This window comes from Molossus molossus, unplaced genomic scaffold, assembly GCF_014108415.1.
Source record: "Molossus molossus isolate mMolMol1 unplaced genomic scaffold, mMolMol1.p scaffold_m16_p_14, whole genome shotgun sequence".
Lineage (NCBI taxonomy): Eukaryota > Metazoa > Chordata > Mammalia > Chiroptera > Molossidae > Molossus > Molossus molossus.
In genome coordinates this window covers 89,299,381-89,314,167 of record NW_023425349.1, presented here as the reverse complement: position 1 = coordinate 89,314,167, position 14,787 = coordinate 89,299,381, and the positions used below count along the sequence as shown (strand labels likewise).

The following is a 14,787-nucleotide window of genomic DNA, read 5'->3' as shown; positions in this document are numbered from 1 at the left end:
AAAAGAGAACCTACAGAACAAGAGGAAGTATCTGCAAACCATATATCTGACAAGAGACTTGGACCTAGAATATTGACTCTGACAACTCACTAACAGACAGCCCAACTGAAAACAACAACAACAAAGGACACGGACATTTCTCCAAAGACGTACAATGAAAAAAGATACTTGACATCTTTAGTCATCAGAGGGTAAATTCAAACCAAAACCACAATGAGATCAATTCCCAAGCGGGAGAAAAAGAGAGTCAGGTAACAAGAAGTGATGGTCAGGGTGTGGGGAAACCAGAACCCACACTATTGATGAGAATGTGTAATAGCCCAACTGTTCTGAAAATCAGTCTGGCAGCTCCCTAAACAAGTCGACAAAGAGTGATCACTATGATCCATCAACTCCACAATCCAAGTGTCTATCAACAGATGAAGACATAAACAAAATGTAGTCTCCCCACACGAGTTGTACGTGCCCATAAAGAAATGAAGTACTGACACATGCTACAACACGGACGAGCCCTGAAACACTATGTGGAGTAAAAAAATCAGTCACGAAGGACCCCATATCATATACTCCATTCATATGAAAGTCCAAAGTCCAGAGGAGGGAAATCTACACAGAAAGTTAATTACTCTTGGCAAAGGGGTAAAAATAGTTCACAACCTATGCTTGGTGTATGACTAAAAGAACCATCATTTATCCCTAGGAACTAAAATTAAAAAATGTATCTGCAAAATAGTTAATCAAGTATTTTGCTCTAAAATTCAAATTATTTTTGAATCGTCAATAATAAAAGCTGTCAATCCATACTTACTAGAATCGGGCATAATGCGAAGGTCACCTTCTTTGTAATCATCTAAGAGTTGATACATGTACAGGACAGGGTCTTTCTCGTAGGTGATGTAAAACCATGTGTTCATTATTGGGGCACGTGCTAAGACCATTCCCCTCCACTCGTCTTTGGAGCCGTCCTCTGTCTCAAACATGTGCTCTACCGCTTTGCCAATCATTGTGTCGGCTAAGTGTGCATCGCTGATTCGAGATGTTGCTAGAGACAAAAAAAAGCAAGGGATTTTACTGAATATATACTGTGCAAACTGAACTTATGCAAAGACACTACCTGGAATGCTGTCCACACGATACCCTAGCCAGCATCAGAATCACCTGATGGGTTTTTAAGAACAACCAGCCCAGATTTGATGCCATCAGAACTATTTTATTGCCCCAAGTCAGTCATTTTCCAAATGATTTTTCCTTTTAATTCATCTGCTCTTGGTACTGTATCAAAACTAGGACTTTTATTCATTCAAGGTATAACATTTTTGTGATTGTTCCATTATTAAATTTTAAGATAATGACAGATTTATAGAAGAGTTGCAGAAATACTAGCATTCCAATATACCGTTCAACAACTTTCCCTTTATATTACCATCTTAATAAATAACCACAGACTGTTTATTAAAACTAAGAAATTAGCCTATTCCAGGCACTCTTGCTCCTTCAGTCTGTTTCCACATTAATCAGAGTGACCTTGGTGGCAGTTATACTGGATTGTGCTGTTCATTTGCTTAAAATGCACCAGTCTTTTCCTTTTATAATTTGAATAACAATCTGCTCCTCACAGGCCCTCTTCCTTCCTATTCTGTCACCTTCCTCCTGACTGCTCGCACCTCAGAGACATAGGCATCTTTCTCTTCCCGGGACGCTGTCTGCTCTCCTCATCCAGGCTGTGTGCGGCCCACACCTTCAGGGTCGGTTCCTGAAGCAGGTCTCGTCCCAGAGGCTCTGCAGGACTACGCCAGTGAACGCAGTACCCTAGTCAGTCACCTCACCCAAATGACATTTATTCTTAATGTCATTTACCACTATCTACAGTCATCCTGTTCCACGTGTTCACTCGCTTTTAGCCTGCAAGCAAGGGCCCTTCCCATCCTGTTTCCAGTACCCCGCTCACAGTGGCTCCATATTTGTTGTACAAATTAGTTACTTCAGACAGTGGGCTGCCCCAGACAGCCCGTGTGGTTGAGAGCACAGCCTCCCCACTGGTGCGTCCACAGCCCTCTGCAGCCCGGCCCCACCTGCTTTAAAGAGGTGGCAAAAACTACAGCTTCATGTTTCTACAACTGGGAAACTATGAAGATTCTTACTGATTATAAGGTTTGGCCTCAGTTCTAGACAAAAAGTCTTTAAAATAAATTAGCAACCCTATTTTATTCGTGATTGCTTTTCTTTCTGTTAAATAAAATTCAAAGGAACAAAGATTAGAATTTCTTGGTAAAGATGCTGCTTATCCAATTTATCAAGACATTCTAAAAACATGCGGTGGTTTTCTTTGCTTAATTACAGGATAATTAATAAAAGTACACAGAATTCCCCACTGTGCATAATGTTAAAACAAAGTCCCACGAGTTCCTTCAGACCAAAAGTTCTCAAACTTCTAATCTCAGAACTACTTCAAATTCTTAAAAATTTTTGAGGACCCAAAAGAGCATTTGTTTATATGGATGACAACTATCAATATAAACTATTTTTAAAATTATAAATGGTCAATCTAAAAACATTTACTTAAAAATATCTACATGAACATATTTTTAATGAAAATAACTATCTTTTAATAAAAACTTAATAAGAAAAGTGCCCTAATAGTGAATTTTTGCAAATCTCTTAATGTCTTGCTTTAAAAAAGGTCAGCTAGATTCTCATATCCAGTTAGCATTCAATCTGTCATATTTTCTTCTGAAAGATATGTGTTGAAAAGTAGTAGCATTCTATTTATCTTTCAGACAGTTCTTGATATCCTTTTATCACAATGTGTCAGAACTGAGCACGCAGTAGCTCCTTACATGTCACTGGCAACGTAGACTCCAAAGTCATCATCAATAACTTGTCATACTGTTATTTAAATTAAAACTCATTTATCTCCAGTATATATAAAAACTCCTACAACTCAAAAACAAAATAATCAAATAACATGATAAAAAAAATGGGCAAAGGCCCTGGCCGGTTTGGCTCAGCGGTTGGAGTGTCAGCCTGTGGTCCAGAGAGACCCGGGTTCGGTTCCCGCTAAGGGCACGTACCTCGGTTGCAGTTTGTCCCTGGCCCTGGTTGGTCGTGAGGGTGGCAGCCACTCGATGTGTTCCTTTCACGTCGATGTTTCTCTGTCTCTCTCTCTCTCTCTCTCCCTCCCACTCTATCTGAACAAAAAATGGAAAAATGTCCTTGGGTGAGGATTAAAATAATAATAATAATAATAATAATAATAATAATAATTTTTTTTTTAAATGGGCAAAGGACTTGAATAGACACTTCTGCTAAAATCCCATACCAATAATCAAAAGGATGCCCCAAACCACTAATAATCAGAGAAATGCAAATTAAGACCAACAGAAAATAACGAGCATGGGTGAGCAGATAGACAAACGGGAGCCCTGGTGCAGTTGGTGGGACCGTGACATGTTACCAACACTGTGGAAAACAGTACCTGTATGTACGGAGCCCAGAAAACTAAACAAAAAAGTACCATATGATCCAGTAATTCCATTTCTGGGTATATACCCCAAAAATCTGCAAGCAGGGTGCTGAAGGGATATTTGTATACCCATGTTCATAGCAGCACTGATCACAGCAGCCAAAAGGTTGAAGCAACGCCAAGTGTGCACGCACGGGTAAACAAGGATGCTCCACACATGCAATGGAGCGGCATTCAGCCTTAAAGAGAAAGAACAGCCTGACATGCTGCAACATGAATGAACCTTGAGGACATTATCCTAAGAAAAAGAAGCCAGTCACAAAGACAAATGTCATATAATACTTATGAAATATATAAAATAATCAAATTCACAGACACAGAAAATAGAATGGTGCGTTAAGGGGAGAGAGTTGACTAAAGAGGATAGAATTCGATTCACAAGATGGGAAAGTTCTGAAGATCTGTGTCAACAACGTGAATGTATGTAACTACTGAGCTGGGCCTTAAAATGGCCAAAGTAGTAAATTTTATGTTGTGTGTTTCTTACCCAATAAAGTCTGTTGGTTTTGCCCTGGCTGAGTGTTCAACAGGTTGGGCGTCATCCCAAACACCAAAAGACTGAAGGTTCAATTCCTGAGCAGGGCTCACACCCAGTTATGGGTTCGATCCCTGGTCAGGGCACACATGGGAGGCAACCGATCAATGTTTTTCCCATGGATGTTTCTGTCTTCCATCCTCACTCTCTAAAATCAATAAAAATATGTCCTCGGGTGAGGATTAAAAAAAAACAGTCTATTGGTCTTTGAATGGATCTTTTACAAATACATGATTTGGGATGGGGGGGCGAATACATGATTTGGTAATGTCATGCACTGTTCATATAGACAATACAGGATGAGGCAAGCAGGTTTCCAGTTAATACAAGAATAAACTCTGTGTTTTGTGTACTCACACTGTAAATCTTCTCTTCCCCACCTGACTGTGTTTGTTGAGTCACGCAATTCTACCAAACAGTGGGAAACCCCAGTGTGTAATTGTGAATGATAAGAGAGTAAAGCCCTGGCTGGTTTGGCTCAACGGTTAGAGCATTGGCCTGTGGACCAATGAGTCTCAGGTTCAATTTTGGTCAAGGGCATGAACCTCAGCTGCACTTTGTCCCCAGCCCTGGTCAAGGTCACACAGGAGGCAGTCAGTCAGTGTGTCTCTTTCATGTTGAGGTTTCTCTCTCACTCTCTCTCTCCCTCCCTCCTACTCTATCTGAAGATAAATGAAAAAATATCCTTGGGTGAGGATTAAAAATAAAGACAAGTTCTATCTTATTATGAAAATCAACTTCACAAACCTCCTGAATGGGCTTCAGGAAACCTCAACAGTCCCCATACTTCAGGAACTATTATTCTGTGCCATCACATGCTTTTAGGCTGAGTGACATACTTTTTCTCCACCTTTAGCTTAAGGAAAACACAATTATAACTACAGTCTAATGTACTGCCTGAAACAAATTAACAGAGTTTCTGGAACTACATGGAACATATTTTTCAGACTAGAGTATCATAGGGAATAGTATAATTGGCTATTAATTAAATTTGGCACGTGATATATTGCTGGTTTGCAGAGGACTTGCATTGCCTTTGTTAAATTGCTTTGCTGTTTTTACAATCCCAATTCCATGCCTACTGTTGGAAACTGAGATAGTCCAGAACTATAAAGAAAAACACTAAGAAATTCTTAATCCTATCTCCAGATTTCCAGAGATCAATTTTTTGGGATGTTTGTTTTTTGTCTTTTCAAATCAAGATAAAAGTATTTTTTTCTGTCCTATGATGACAAAAGAACTAACACAGGCCATGCAGCAAAACGCAGTGACTTTTCAATGAGCTAGCAGAGACTCAAGTTTTGGGTCAGAAAAAGAATCCACGATAATTGCTTATGACAAATAATTGACACAAAGGTGTGGATAATATTTTCTTAAGCCCACCCTGGCCGGTTTGACTCAGCAGTTAAGAGTCGCAGGTTCGATTCCAGTCAAGGGAGCATTACCACAGCTGCCATTCAATCTCTGGCCCTGGTTGGGGTTGTGTGGGAGGCAAGCGATAGATGTGTCTCTCTCATGTCGATATTTCTCTCCCCCCCCCCACTATATCTGAAAAATCAATGGAAAATACCCTCAGCTGAGGATTTTTTTTAAAAATTTTTTTCTTAAGCCCTGAAGGTGCGAGTAATCTATGTTAGGTTCTGAGGTGGGAAATGGACTAATGTTAAGATCAAGAGGAAATAGAGGGTGTGCCTCATGAGGAAAAGTAAGTTGTTCAGTTGCACTTAGAATAGATTAAAATGTTTAAAAATGCCAAAGATTTACTATTACACAATTAGGTACCTTTGGGAATAATTTAAAGAACGAAACTGAACCATGCTTATACAAAATGAGTCAAGACCTAACATTTGCTGGCTATCTGAAGGGAAGATGAACAAAAAACCTGCTGTTGGCAAAGATTTAACTTGCTGGGGGAAGCGGGTGTCCCAAGAAGACAATGGCAAAAACAAAGGGGACGAGGGGACTGGATAAGCCAAGCTTCTTCCCTTGACAATGTGATCCCAAAACGTCCACCCTTGAAGCCCAGACCTGCGGAGGCTACATCTGTTACTGCATGGTCCAAAGCATGAGCAAGCATTCGAGCAGCAGCAGCGTCACAGTGATTCATAGCAAGACAACATTTCACAGTAAATACTCTGAAGAAAGTAACATTCATTTGGGTACATCCTAGTGATATTAAAAATAAAATGAGTCATTATTATTTACTGACACCTTATGTCTTAAGGCATTTAAATTATGCAAAGTAAAACCAACGCTGTATGAGTTTTTTTAAAAGAGCTTCTTATTTCAACAAATACTGTACAAACACAGACCCTAAGGAATGTATAATGAAGTTCATGTTCTGGTTGCTTAAATTTTGGCTGAGAGTACAATTATCATTTACGTAGTAACGCAGAATGGAAGATACATTTCACATAAAAATTCCAAAATGTGTAAGATTTTTCTTAGCTGTTATAATCCAATGAAATAAACACACGATATTTGAGCTAATGAGATATTCTTACCCATCAAAGTGCAGATAAACAGTAAACAAAATGTGAGAAATAACCATATTAAAACTTCCTGGGGCACAATCTTATACATCTTGGGGCGGGGCAAAAGTAAGTTTAGAGTTGTGAGTGACACTCCTCTGCAGTAACAAAGCCCCTGGGAGAATCACACCTGTATGTGTCTCCACAGGAGCTGTGAACCTGCTTCACCTGCCCTGGATTCCACCCCATTCTGTGAACTGCAGCTCTAGATCACGCCCTGATCTGTTTCTGTGGTATCAGGTGACTGATTTAAAATACAGAGTGTTTGTACTCCAAAAAAGTAAAAATACCAATAATACAAAAGAATAATCAGAAGGCATCCATAAGTAATTATTTTTAAAGCATATAAACACAGAAATAGTAAAGAGAACTTACCAACTCTATCAGGGAGGACTTCAAGCGCAGAAACTCTTTCATCTTTATTAAGTTCTAGTCCATAAACACAGTCAAATCCATCGTATTTTATAAGATACAGAGAAGGGTTTACAGGCACCTGGTCCAGAACGGTTCCTTTCCACTGGGTGACAGGGCCACTGCCCTCCTTCCACCCATGCTGAATCCTGCAGCCTACGATGTTCCGCCGAGGCTGGGACACGGGCTTGCTCGGCCCCACACTGCTCCGGTGTTTTCTGTATTCACACATACACACGTAAGGTGTCAGCTCAAAGGCACACACTAGACCCAACACAACTACTAGCATGCTCTCCCTAGACGACCCAACCGTGCTGGCCAGTCAGCCACTCAGGCAGTCCCACAGCCATGCAGCGTGGCTCACAGGAGTGGCCCTTCTCTACCCCATGTGAGCACACAGTGGGTTGGCAGTAGGAGCTTCTTGTGTACCCCAAGTGTGGACAGGCAGAAAAATTTGACTATTCAGTAGCATCTCAAGCCCCCACATCAAGTATCAATTTTTCAGCTGAGTACCCTAATACAATCAACTCACAATTATCCCAAATAATCAAAGAAAGAGATACATGTATATGGCCTTATAGAATAAATCCATTTCTAGTAAAAAAAAAAAAAAAAGAATAGCCCTGGCAGGTGTGGCTCAGTTGGTAGAACACTGTACCATGCATAGAGAGGTGGCCGGTTCAATCCCCAGTGGGAGTCGTGCAGGAGGCAGCCAATCAATCTCAATCTCAATCTCAATCTCTCTCTCTCTCTCTCTATCTCTCTCCTCTCTCTCTGTCTCTCTCTCCTCTCTCTCTGTCTCTCTCTCTCCCTTGGGGGTGGGGGGGATCAATAAAAATTAAAACATAAAAAAATAACTATTTAATTTAATCCATTCAAATGCTCAGATAATTCTGCCACAACCCGCCCCTCCCCCAAATCCCTGGCTTAAACAGTAAAAATAAACTAGACATTGAACTTTAAACTGGACATTAAACTGGAGTCCAGACTGACTTACATCCATGCATTATACTATCATTACTTCTCTAGAAAACATATAATCTTAAACACTTAAATTTGTGACAAATACTTAAATATTAAAAATTACTGGAACAACACCAAACTACATTCTTTCCGGATTATTAACAATGGGAAAATCTACACACGGTGTTTACAAATAATACACCTTCCTCTTGATATCAGGAAAAGTCTTGGTTTCACCTAGATATCCAAAGGTACCCAGTGGGGACAAGACTTGGCCTGAATACAAACTGAAGACCAAAGCCGCGGGGCACCTGGATGCTGCTCTATGCCAAGGAGGAGAAACCTGAGCGAGAGGAGAGCATTCCCCACCGACACTTTATGGGCACAGGGCTCTCTCTCACTGCTCTACAACGAATGAAAGTGACGAACTACTGGCATAAACACAAACACACTTTTGAAAAAGAACAAGTTATTTATTGTACGCTGTAATAAAACTACAATTGTATATATTTTAAATAGACCAGTTTGGCAAATTTACTGAGTTACATGGAACAGAAATAGGTTGGAACAAACCACTGGGACTGCCCTGATGAGGCCTGAAATGTCACCTAAGCAAGATGCAGAACACCATTTGGAGCACACTTCTGGAGGAAAACACCAGTCAGACTGAGAGAGGTCCAAGCGGTTCCATGTAATACCATTTGGAGCACACTTCAGGAGGAAAACACCAGTCAGACTGAGAGAGGTCCACGAGGTTCCATGTGGGTTGTGAGGAGACCAGGAATGCCAGGGCTGCCCCTGCCCTCCAGGCTCTGCAAACACCCAGCAAAACTGCCTTCCAGGAAGGCAGAGCCTGCGACCGAGGACGCACTGCTGGGGGCAACATCCTAAATGAGAAGGACAGGGACACAGGACAAAGGAAAAGAGGTTCAGAGGTTATGGACAAGTCCCAAAGGCTGCGGACCTCAAAAGGTCTGACTGAGACTAGTCACAGGAAAGAAACAGCTGAGAGCGGTGAGGACAGCTGGCCTAGAAGGGTCTCACCCTCCCCGTGGACAGGAGAGCAGGAGAGGGTCACAGTGGGGCCAACACAGGGTGACACTGTAACAGTCAGAACGATGCACCAGCAGGCGATGGAGGCAGACCCACAAGGTGCTCACAAGGTAGAGGAAACTACCAGCTAACATCAGGCACACACGGAGGCCATGACAGAGGCCTTACCTCAGAAACAGGACGGCCACACCTGACATGAGGAAAATCAGCCACAGGTCAGGAAATAAGTAGCATCTAAAAACTTTTGGAAATGAAGACTGAACAAGAAAAGAAACAGACATTATGGGACACATAAGGGAAACAGAACACGAAAAGAAGACAGATGAGGCAAAAAATATGAAGAATTAAGAGATGCTGACAGATAAAAAATTTCAACTTCTACATTAACAGAACTACCCAAAAACTAAAATCGAAGAAACAGAACACTAAAATAATTCATGAACAATTTACAAATGCACCCCTGGGAAAGGTGACCTAGAACTACTGACACTAAGACATTCTAGTAAAACAAATGTACTTTGAAGAAAACAACACCTCTTAGGCACCCGGGCAAAAGAACTACATTGTGTCAGGGAAAGGAAATCAGAATGTCCCCATGACACTGTGCCACAGACAGTGGAGTGACGAACTTCAGGTCCTCAGGAAAGAAAATGTAGCCAGAGGTCTTATAATCAGCCATGAGTACTATACTGACTGCGAAGTGAAGGCCACAAAGCTGTGAGCATGTGAGAACTTGGGGGAACACTGTTCTCACAGATGCTTCCTGCAGAAGTCACAGGACAGCTTCAGATACCAAGGACCGCTTGGGAAAGATTCAGCACGGGGCCAACAGTAAGCCATGAATACATAAGACGACGACCATATAAACGGAGCAGCAGAGAACAGCGACTGGCAAGTCCACAGCAGCGTTTCCAGCCTGGTTGCTCATCCCTCCTCACTCGCTGGTGGTGTTCTCGGAGATGTGCAGCTGTTCCTTGAAGACGGGCACCGATGTGCCTTCACTTCCCATGTCCGAACAGCCAGTGTTCTCCCCGCTCACCTTCGAGGTGCTCACCAGGCTGCCTCTCCTCCCTCGCCTGCGCTTTACAGAGGACTCGCAGGCTTGTGGGCGTTGCTGTTCCAGGGGCTCCTGCAGCTTCTTATTATGAAGACCTGACCCTTTTTTTTCTTTTAATCTTTATTGTCGAATGTAGAATGTATTACCGATGTTCCTCATTTTTCCCCCATTGACGCCCTCCTCACACTCCTGCCCCCTTCCCGCCTTTTCCCACACTATTGTGTCTGTGTCCATTGGTTATGCATATAAGTTCTTTGGTTTATTTCTTCCCACCCCCCAACCCCTTTCCCTTTGAGGTTTGTCAGTCTAGCAATGAATTTGTACTTCTTAATCCCTTCACCTTTTTCACCCATTCCCCCAATCCCCCTCCTAACTGGCAACCAACAAAATGTTCTCTATATATATGAGAATGTTTCTGTTCTGCCTGTTCATTGTGTTTGTAGATTCCGTTGTCAATAAATATGTATTCATTGCCATTTTGTTTGTTCATATATTTTATCTTTTTCTTCAAAAAAACCCTTCATCATTTCATATAATAACGGTTTGGTGGTGATGAACTCCTTTAACATTTTCTTGTCTGGGAAAGTCTTTATATGACCATCGATTCTAAATGACAGCTTTGCAGGATAGAGTAATCTTGGTTGTAGGGTCTTGCTTTTCATCACTCTGAATATTTCTTGCCACTCCCTTCTGGCCTGCAAAGTTTCTTTTGAGAAATCAGCTGACAGCTTATGGGAACTCCCTTGTAGGTAACTAGCTGCCTTTCTCTTGCTGCTTTTAAGATTCTCTTTGTCTTGAAACTTTTGCATTTTGATGATGATGTGTCTTGATGTGGACCTCTTGGGGGTTCATCTTATTTGGGACTCTCTGTGCTTCCTGGACTTGTATGTCTGTTTCCTTCACCAAGTTAGGAAAGTTTTCTGCCATTATTGTTTCAAACAGGTTTTCGATTTCTTGTTCTCGCTCTTCTCCTTCTGGCACCCCCAAGATGCGAATGTTGGCACGCTTGAAGTTGTCCCAGAGGCTCCTTACACTATCCTCATTTTTTTGTATTCTTTTTTCTTTTTGCTGTTCTGATTGGGCGTTTTTTGCTTCCTTATATTCCAAATCGATGGTTTGCTTCTTGGATTTATGTACTCTACTATTGAATCTGTGTAAATTATTCTTTATTTCAGCTAATGCCTCCTTCATTTCTGACTGTGCATCCATCCATCATTTCTGACTGGTCCTTTATTATGCTCTTGAGGCCCTCACTAAGTTCACGGAGGTTCTCACTAAGTTCATTGAGCATCCTTATAAGCAGTATTTTGAACTCAGCATCTGTTAGGTTGCTTATCTCCCTTTCCCTTAGTTCTTTTATTGGGGTTTTGTTCTGTTCTTTCATTTGGGACCTGTTTCTTTGTATCCTCAATTTGGCTGCCTCTCTGTGTTTGTTTCTGTGTATTACTTAACGAGAGGTATGGGGCTATCTGAGACCAGATGCTGCTTGTTTGAAAGAATTTAGGAAAAACCTGAAGCAGGATCCAAGACTGGCCAATCCTATGGTTAAGCAAGTGGCAACAGCTTGGGTGGGCCTGAAAGTTGGGTGGCGGGGCGGGGCCACCAGTGTGAGCCAGGTTGCTGGAGTCCCAGATATGGCGACTATCTGCCGCCCCAGGTAAGGGCTCACTTTCAAAGGAACAAAGGCCTCTGACAGCACATTTGTCCCAGAGAAAGCCCCCTCTCCAGCCCTTGCTCCAGTGCCAAACAGCTCAGTTCTTCCCTGTATGTCTCTGGCGCCCCTCGAGCTGCCTCCCCTCCAAGCTCAGAGGGAGAGAGTCCGATAAGTCCGTGCGCGGGCCCTTTAAGGAGCTGCCTGGGGCTCCAGCCACCTCAGCCTCCCTGAGCCTTAGTTCCTGCTGGTTTTTCCAGCCAGAATTATGGGGATTCTCTTCCTGGCACTGGAACCCTGAGCGGGGCACCTGGTGTGGGACAGGGACCCCTCAGTCCTCAGGAAGGACCTTCCTAGCCGAGGTGTCCTCCTGATTTTTATCCACCACACGCGGGTGTGGGACCAGCCCGTCCGCCTCCGCCCTCCTACCAGTCTGGATGTGGCTGCTGCTTTAATTCCGTAGTTGTAGGACTTCCATTCAGCTTGATTTCAGGCGGTTTTGAATGATGGTTGTTCTGTAGTTTAGTTGTAACTTTGATGTGGTTGTGGGAGGACGCGATACCGCGTTCACCTACCCGCCATCTTGACCGGAAGTCTTTTTTTTTTTTCCCTGACCCTTTCTTTTGCTTAGGTTTTATTTCCTCCCTGTCTCCAAGGAAACTGAATAAACTTCTGCTGCAGAAAGTAATATGCCTGGGTCTATTCTAACACTGTGTTATGTCCGCAAAGCTTTCCTTCCTCACCCCTTTCTCCCTTCAGTCTGTACAAGCAGAATGAGTGCGGTTTCTTCGCACCAAAGTTCCAATGAAAGCTACAACTTCCTACTCTTACAGCAACGGCGTCTAACTTTCAAAATATCAAATATATATTTACATTTTCTTACAAAAAACAATTAAATCAAAAACTACACTTTCCCTTTCCCAAACCAAGCAAGACTATAAAAAAAAATTCTTAGGAAAAGTACAATTTTAAAAAGCAAACACAGTAGCACCTAGTAACCCCGCTTGGTCACTTTCACCATGTTGCAGATGTTTAGACTTTTGTTTCAAATTGTGATTTTTCATTTTGCTATTTTAAGAATTTTTTAAATCATTGCCTTATTTAAAAATAAACAAAAAAGAACATTTGTTCCTTTTCCCTTAATATTTTCATGTATTTTCTTCTCGTATTTTTCCTTTCCAGATACCCTCTGGTGAACCAGACAGGGCTCATAAATGCCAACTCTAGATTCTTGCATCAAAATACTATTTCGCCCTCATCGCTGCAAAACCTAGGTATGCAAGTCAGGTTCCAAATCCTTTCCCCTCAGTACTTTTATTGGAAAAATTATTTTCATTTTCTTCTATCTCCCAGAGTTATAGACAACAGATGCCAATCTGATCCTCACACCCTTGAGAGTAACTCATTTCTCTCTCTCAGTCTTTAGATTTTTCTTTGCTCCTGGATTCTGAAATGTCACCAGAACTTGAGATGTATTTTTAGTGGTCCCTCACTATCACTTGGTCAAGCTAAAAAAAGCAATGCAAAATCATCTTCATTTTTATTCTTTCTTCCCCCATCCCCTTTCTGAAACTCTTATCAGATGAATGAATGCTAGTACTTACTTCCAGATCTATCATCCTCTGTGACTCAACTTCCCTTTCATACTGTTCATCAAGAACTCAGCTCACCCTGGCTGGTGTGGCTCAGTTGGCTGGACGCCATCCTGTACACCGAAAGGTTGCTGGTTGATTCCTGGTCAGAACATATGCTTGAGTTGCAGTCTCATTCCCAGGTAGGGGGCGAGCAAGAGGAAGCCAACTGATGTTTTGCTATCATATCGATGTTTTTCTCTCTCCCCTTCTCCCTTCCTCTCTCTAAAAATCCAGGGGAAAAAACTCCTCATCTCAATTTTTCTTGAATTAGGTAAAATTGGTAGGCTTGAGGTTCAGCCTGAATATCTTACACAGTATTTTTAATTTCTACACACTGATTGTTTCCTTATCTTATTTGAACAGTTTTTCTTTTTCATAAACATGACCCTGATCCCAAGGATAATGGTCATTTCCCTTCCTGCTTTCCCCTATGAACTCTCTGGGGGTCGGCCTTCTGTGCTGGGTCTGCTGCCACTTGGGCGGTGGTATTCTTCACGTTTGCAGATTCCTGGTTAGCTCTCCAGCAGTTCCATGTATGACCTCCTTTCACGTTGTCAGTGCTCCCTGGATAACTGATGGATGACTCCTGGAATGCATATTTAAAATGGAAGGCAAGGCAACAGTGGTATCTGTGGCTGTGGTATTTCTTTAGGTCAAGTCGAGGTTCTGTTGTCTGAACAGTCGGTGCAGGTTCTGATGATGCAGCATGACCCAAACAGGTGTAGAGCAGCGAGGAGTGAGCTGAGACATTAAGTCAGGGGAGGTAAGGTGAGCATCTGCTGTGGGACTAGTGCCACGGGTGTCTTGTCTATAGTGACCGGCGGTCATGGCCAGGCTTTCTATCTCTGAACTGGACAGTGGGGGTCTAATGTCAATATCCACTTTTTACATGTTTTCCTTTTCAGCTCACAGTGGCTGAAAGTTCCTTAGCTCAGCTTAGTTTCTATACAAATCTGTCCCCATGTGCTTCATATCTTTCAGAAATGTCTCAGTGTTCTGGTCTGGTAAATGATCAGTAACAAAAACTGCAAGGTATGAGGAGTTATTTTAATGTAAATTACAGTGAAGTACTATTTCTGTCTGCTCACAGGAGCAGATAGAACCAACCCCTTTGGTAAACAATTTGGCACTACATTGTCCCAGTGACTCCACATCTAGAAAATTTATCAAAAGAAAATAGTGGACGAGCACAAAGATATATATAGCTACAGAGATGTTTTGAGCAGTGTTCATAATAGGGGACACTAAAAATAAAAGAATTTAAAGACATTTTAAATACCCACAAATGAAGAAAATACAACCACCCAAAAAACTTTATACACACAATTATCCATACAGATATGTAGAAAAGACTTTTAAAATATGTGTTCAATTATTAACAGCTATAATCAATGGATAATGGCATTAGTAAACTTTTTCATAGTAGAAA

At 41.9% G+C, this 14,787-nt stretch overlaps 1 protein-coding gene across 1 annotated transcript in view; it reads right to left on the bottom strand.

The window, feature by feature from the left end:
* Positions 1-14,787, bottom strand: part of SPIN1 (spindlin 1) — an 87,947-nt gene that overhangs the window by 6,849 nt on the left and 66,311 nt on the right. Inside the window, exons 4-5 of the mRNA XM_036261365.1 lie at positions 6,965-7,218; positions 809-1,042 (exon numbers count right to left, since the gene is read on the bottom strand). Coding sequence (XP_036117258.1) covers positions 809-1,042; positions 6,965-7,218 — 488 coding nt within the window. The remainder of the gene's footprint in view (positions 1-808; positions 1,043-6,964; positions 7,219-14,787) is intronic.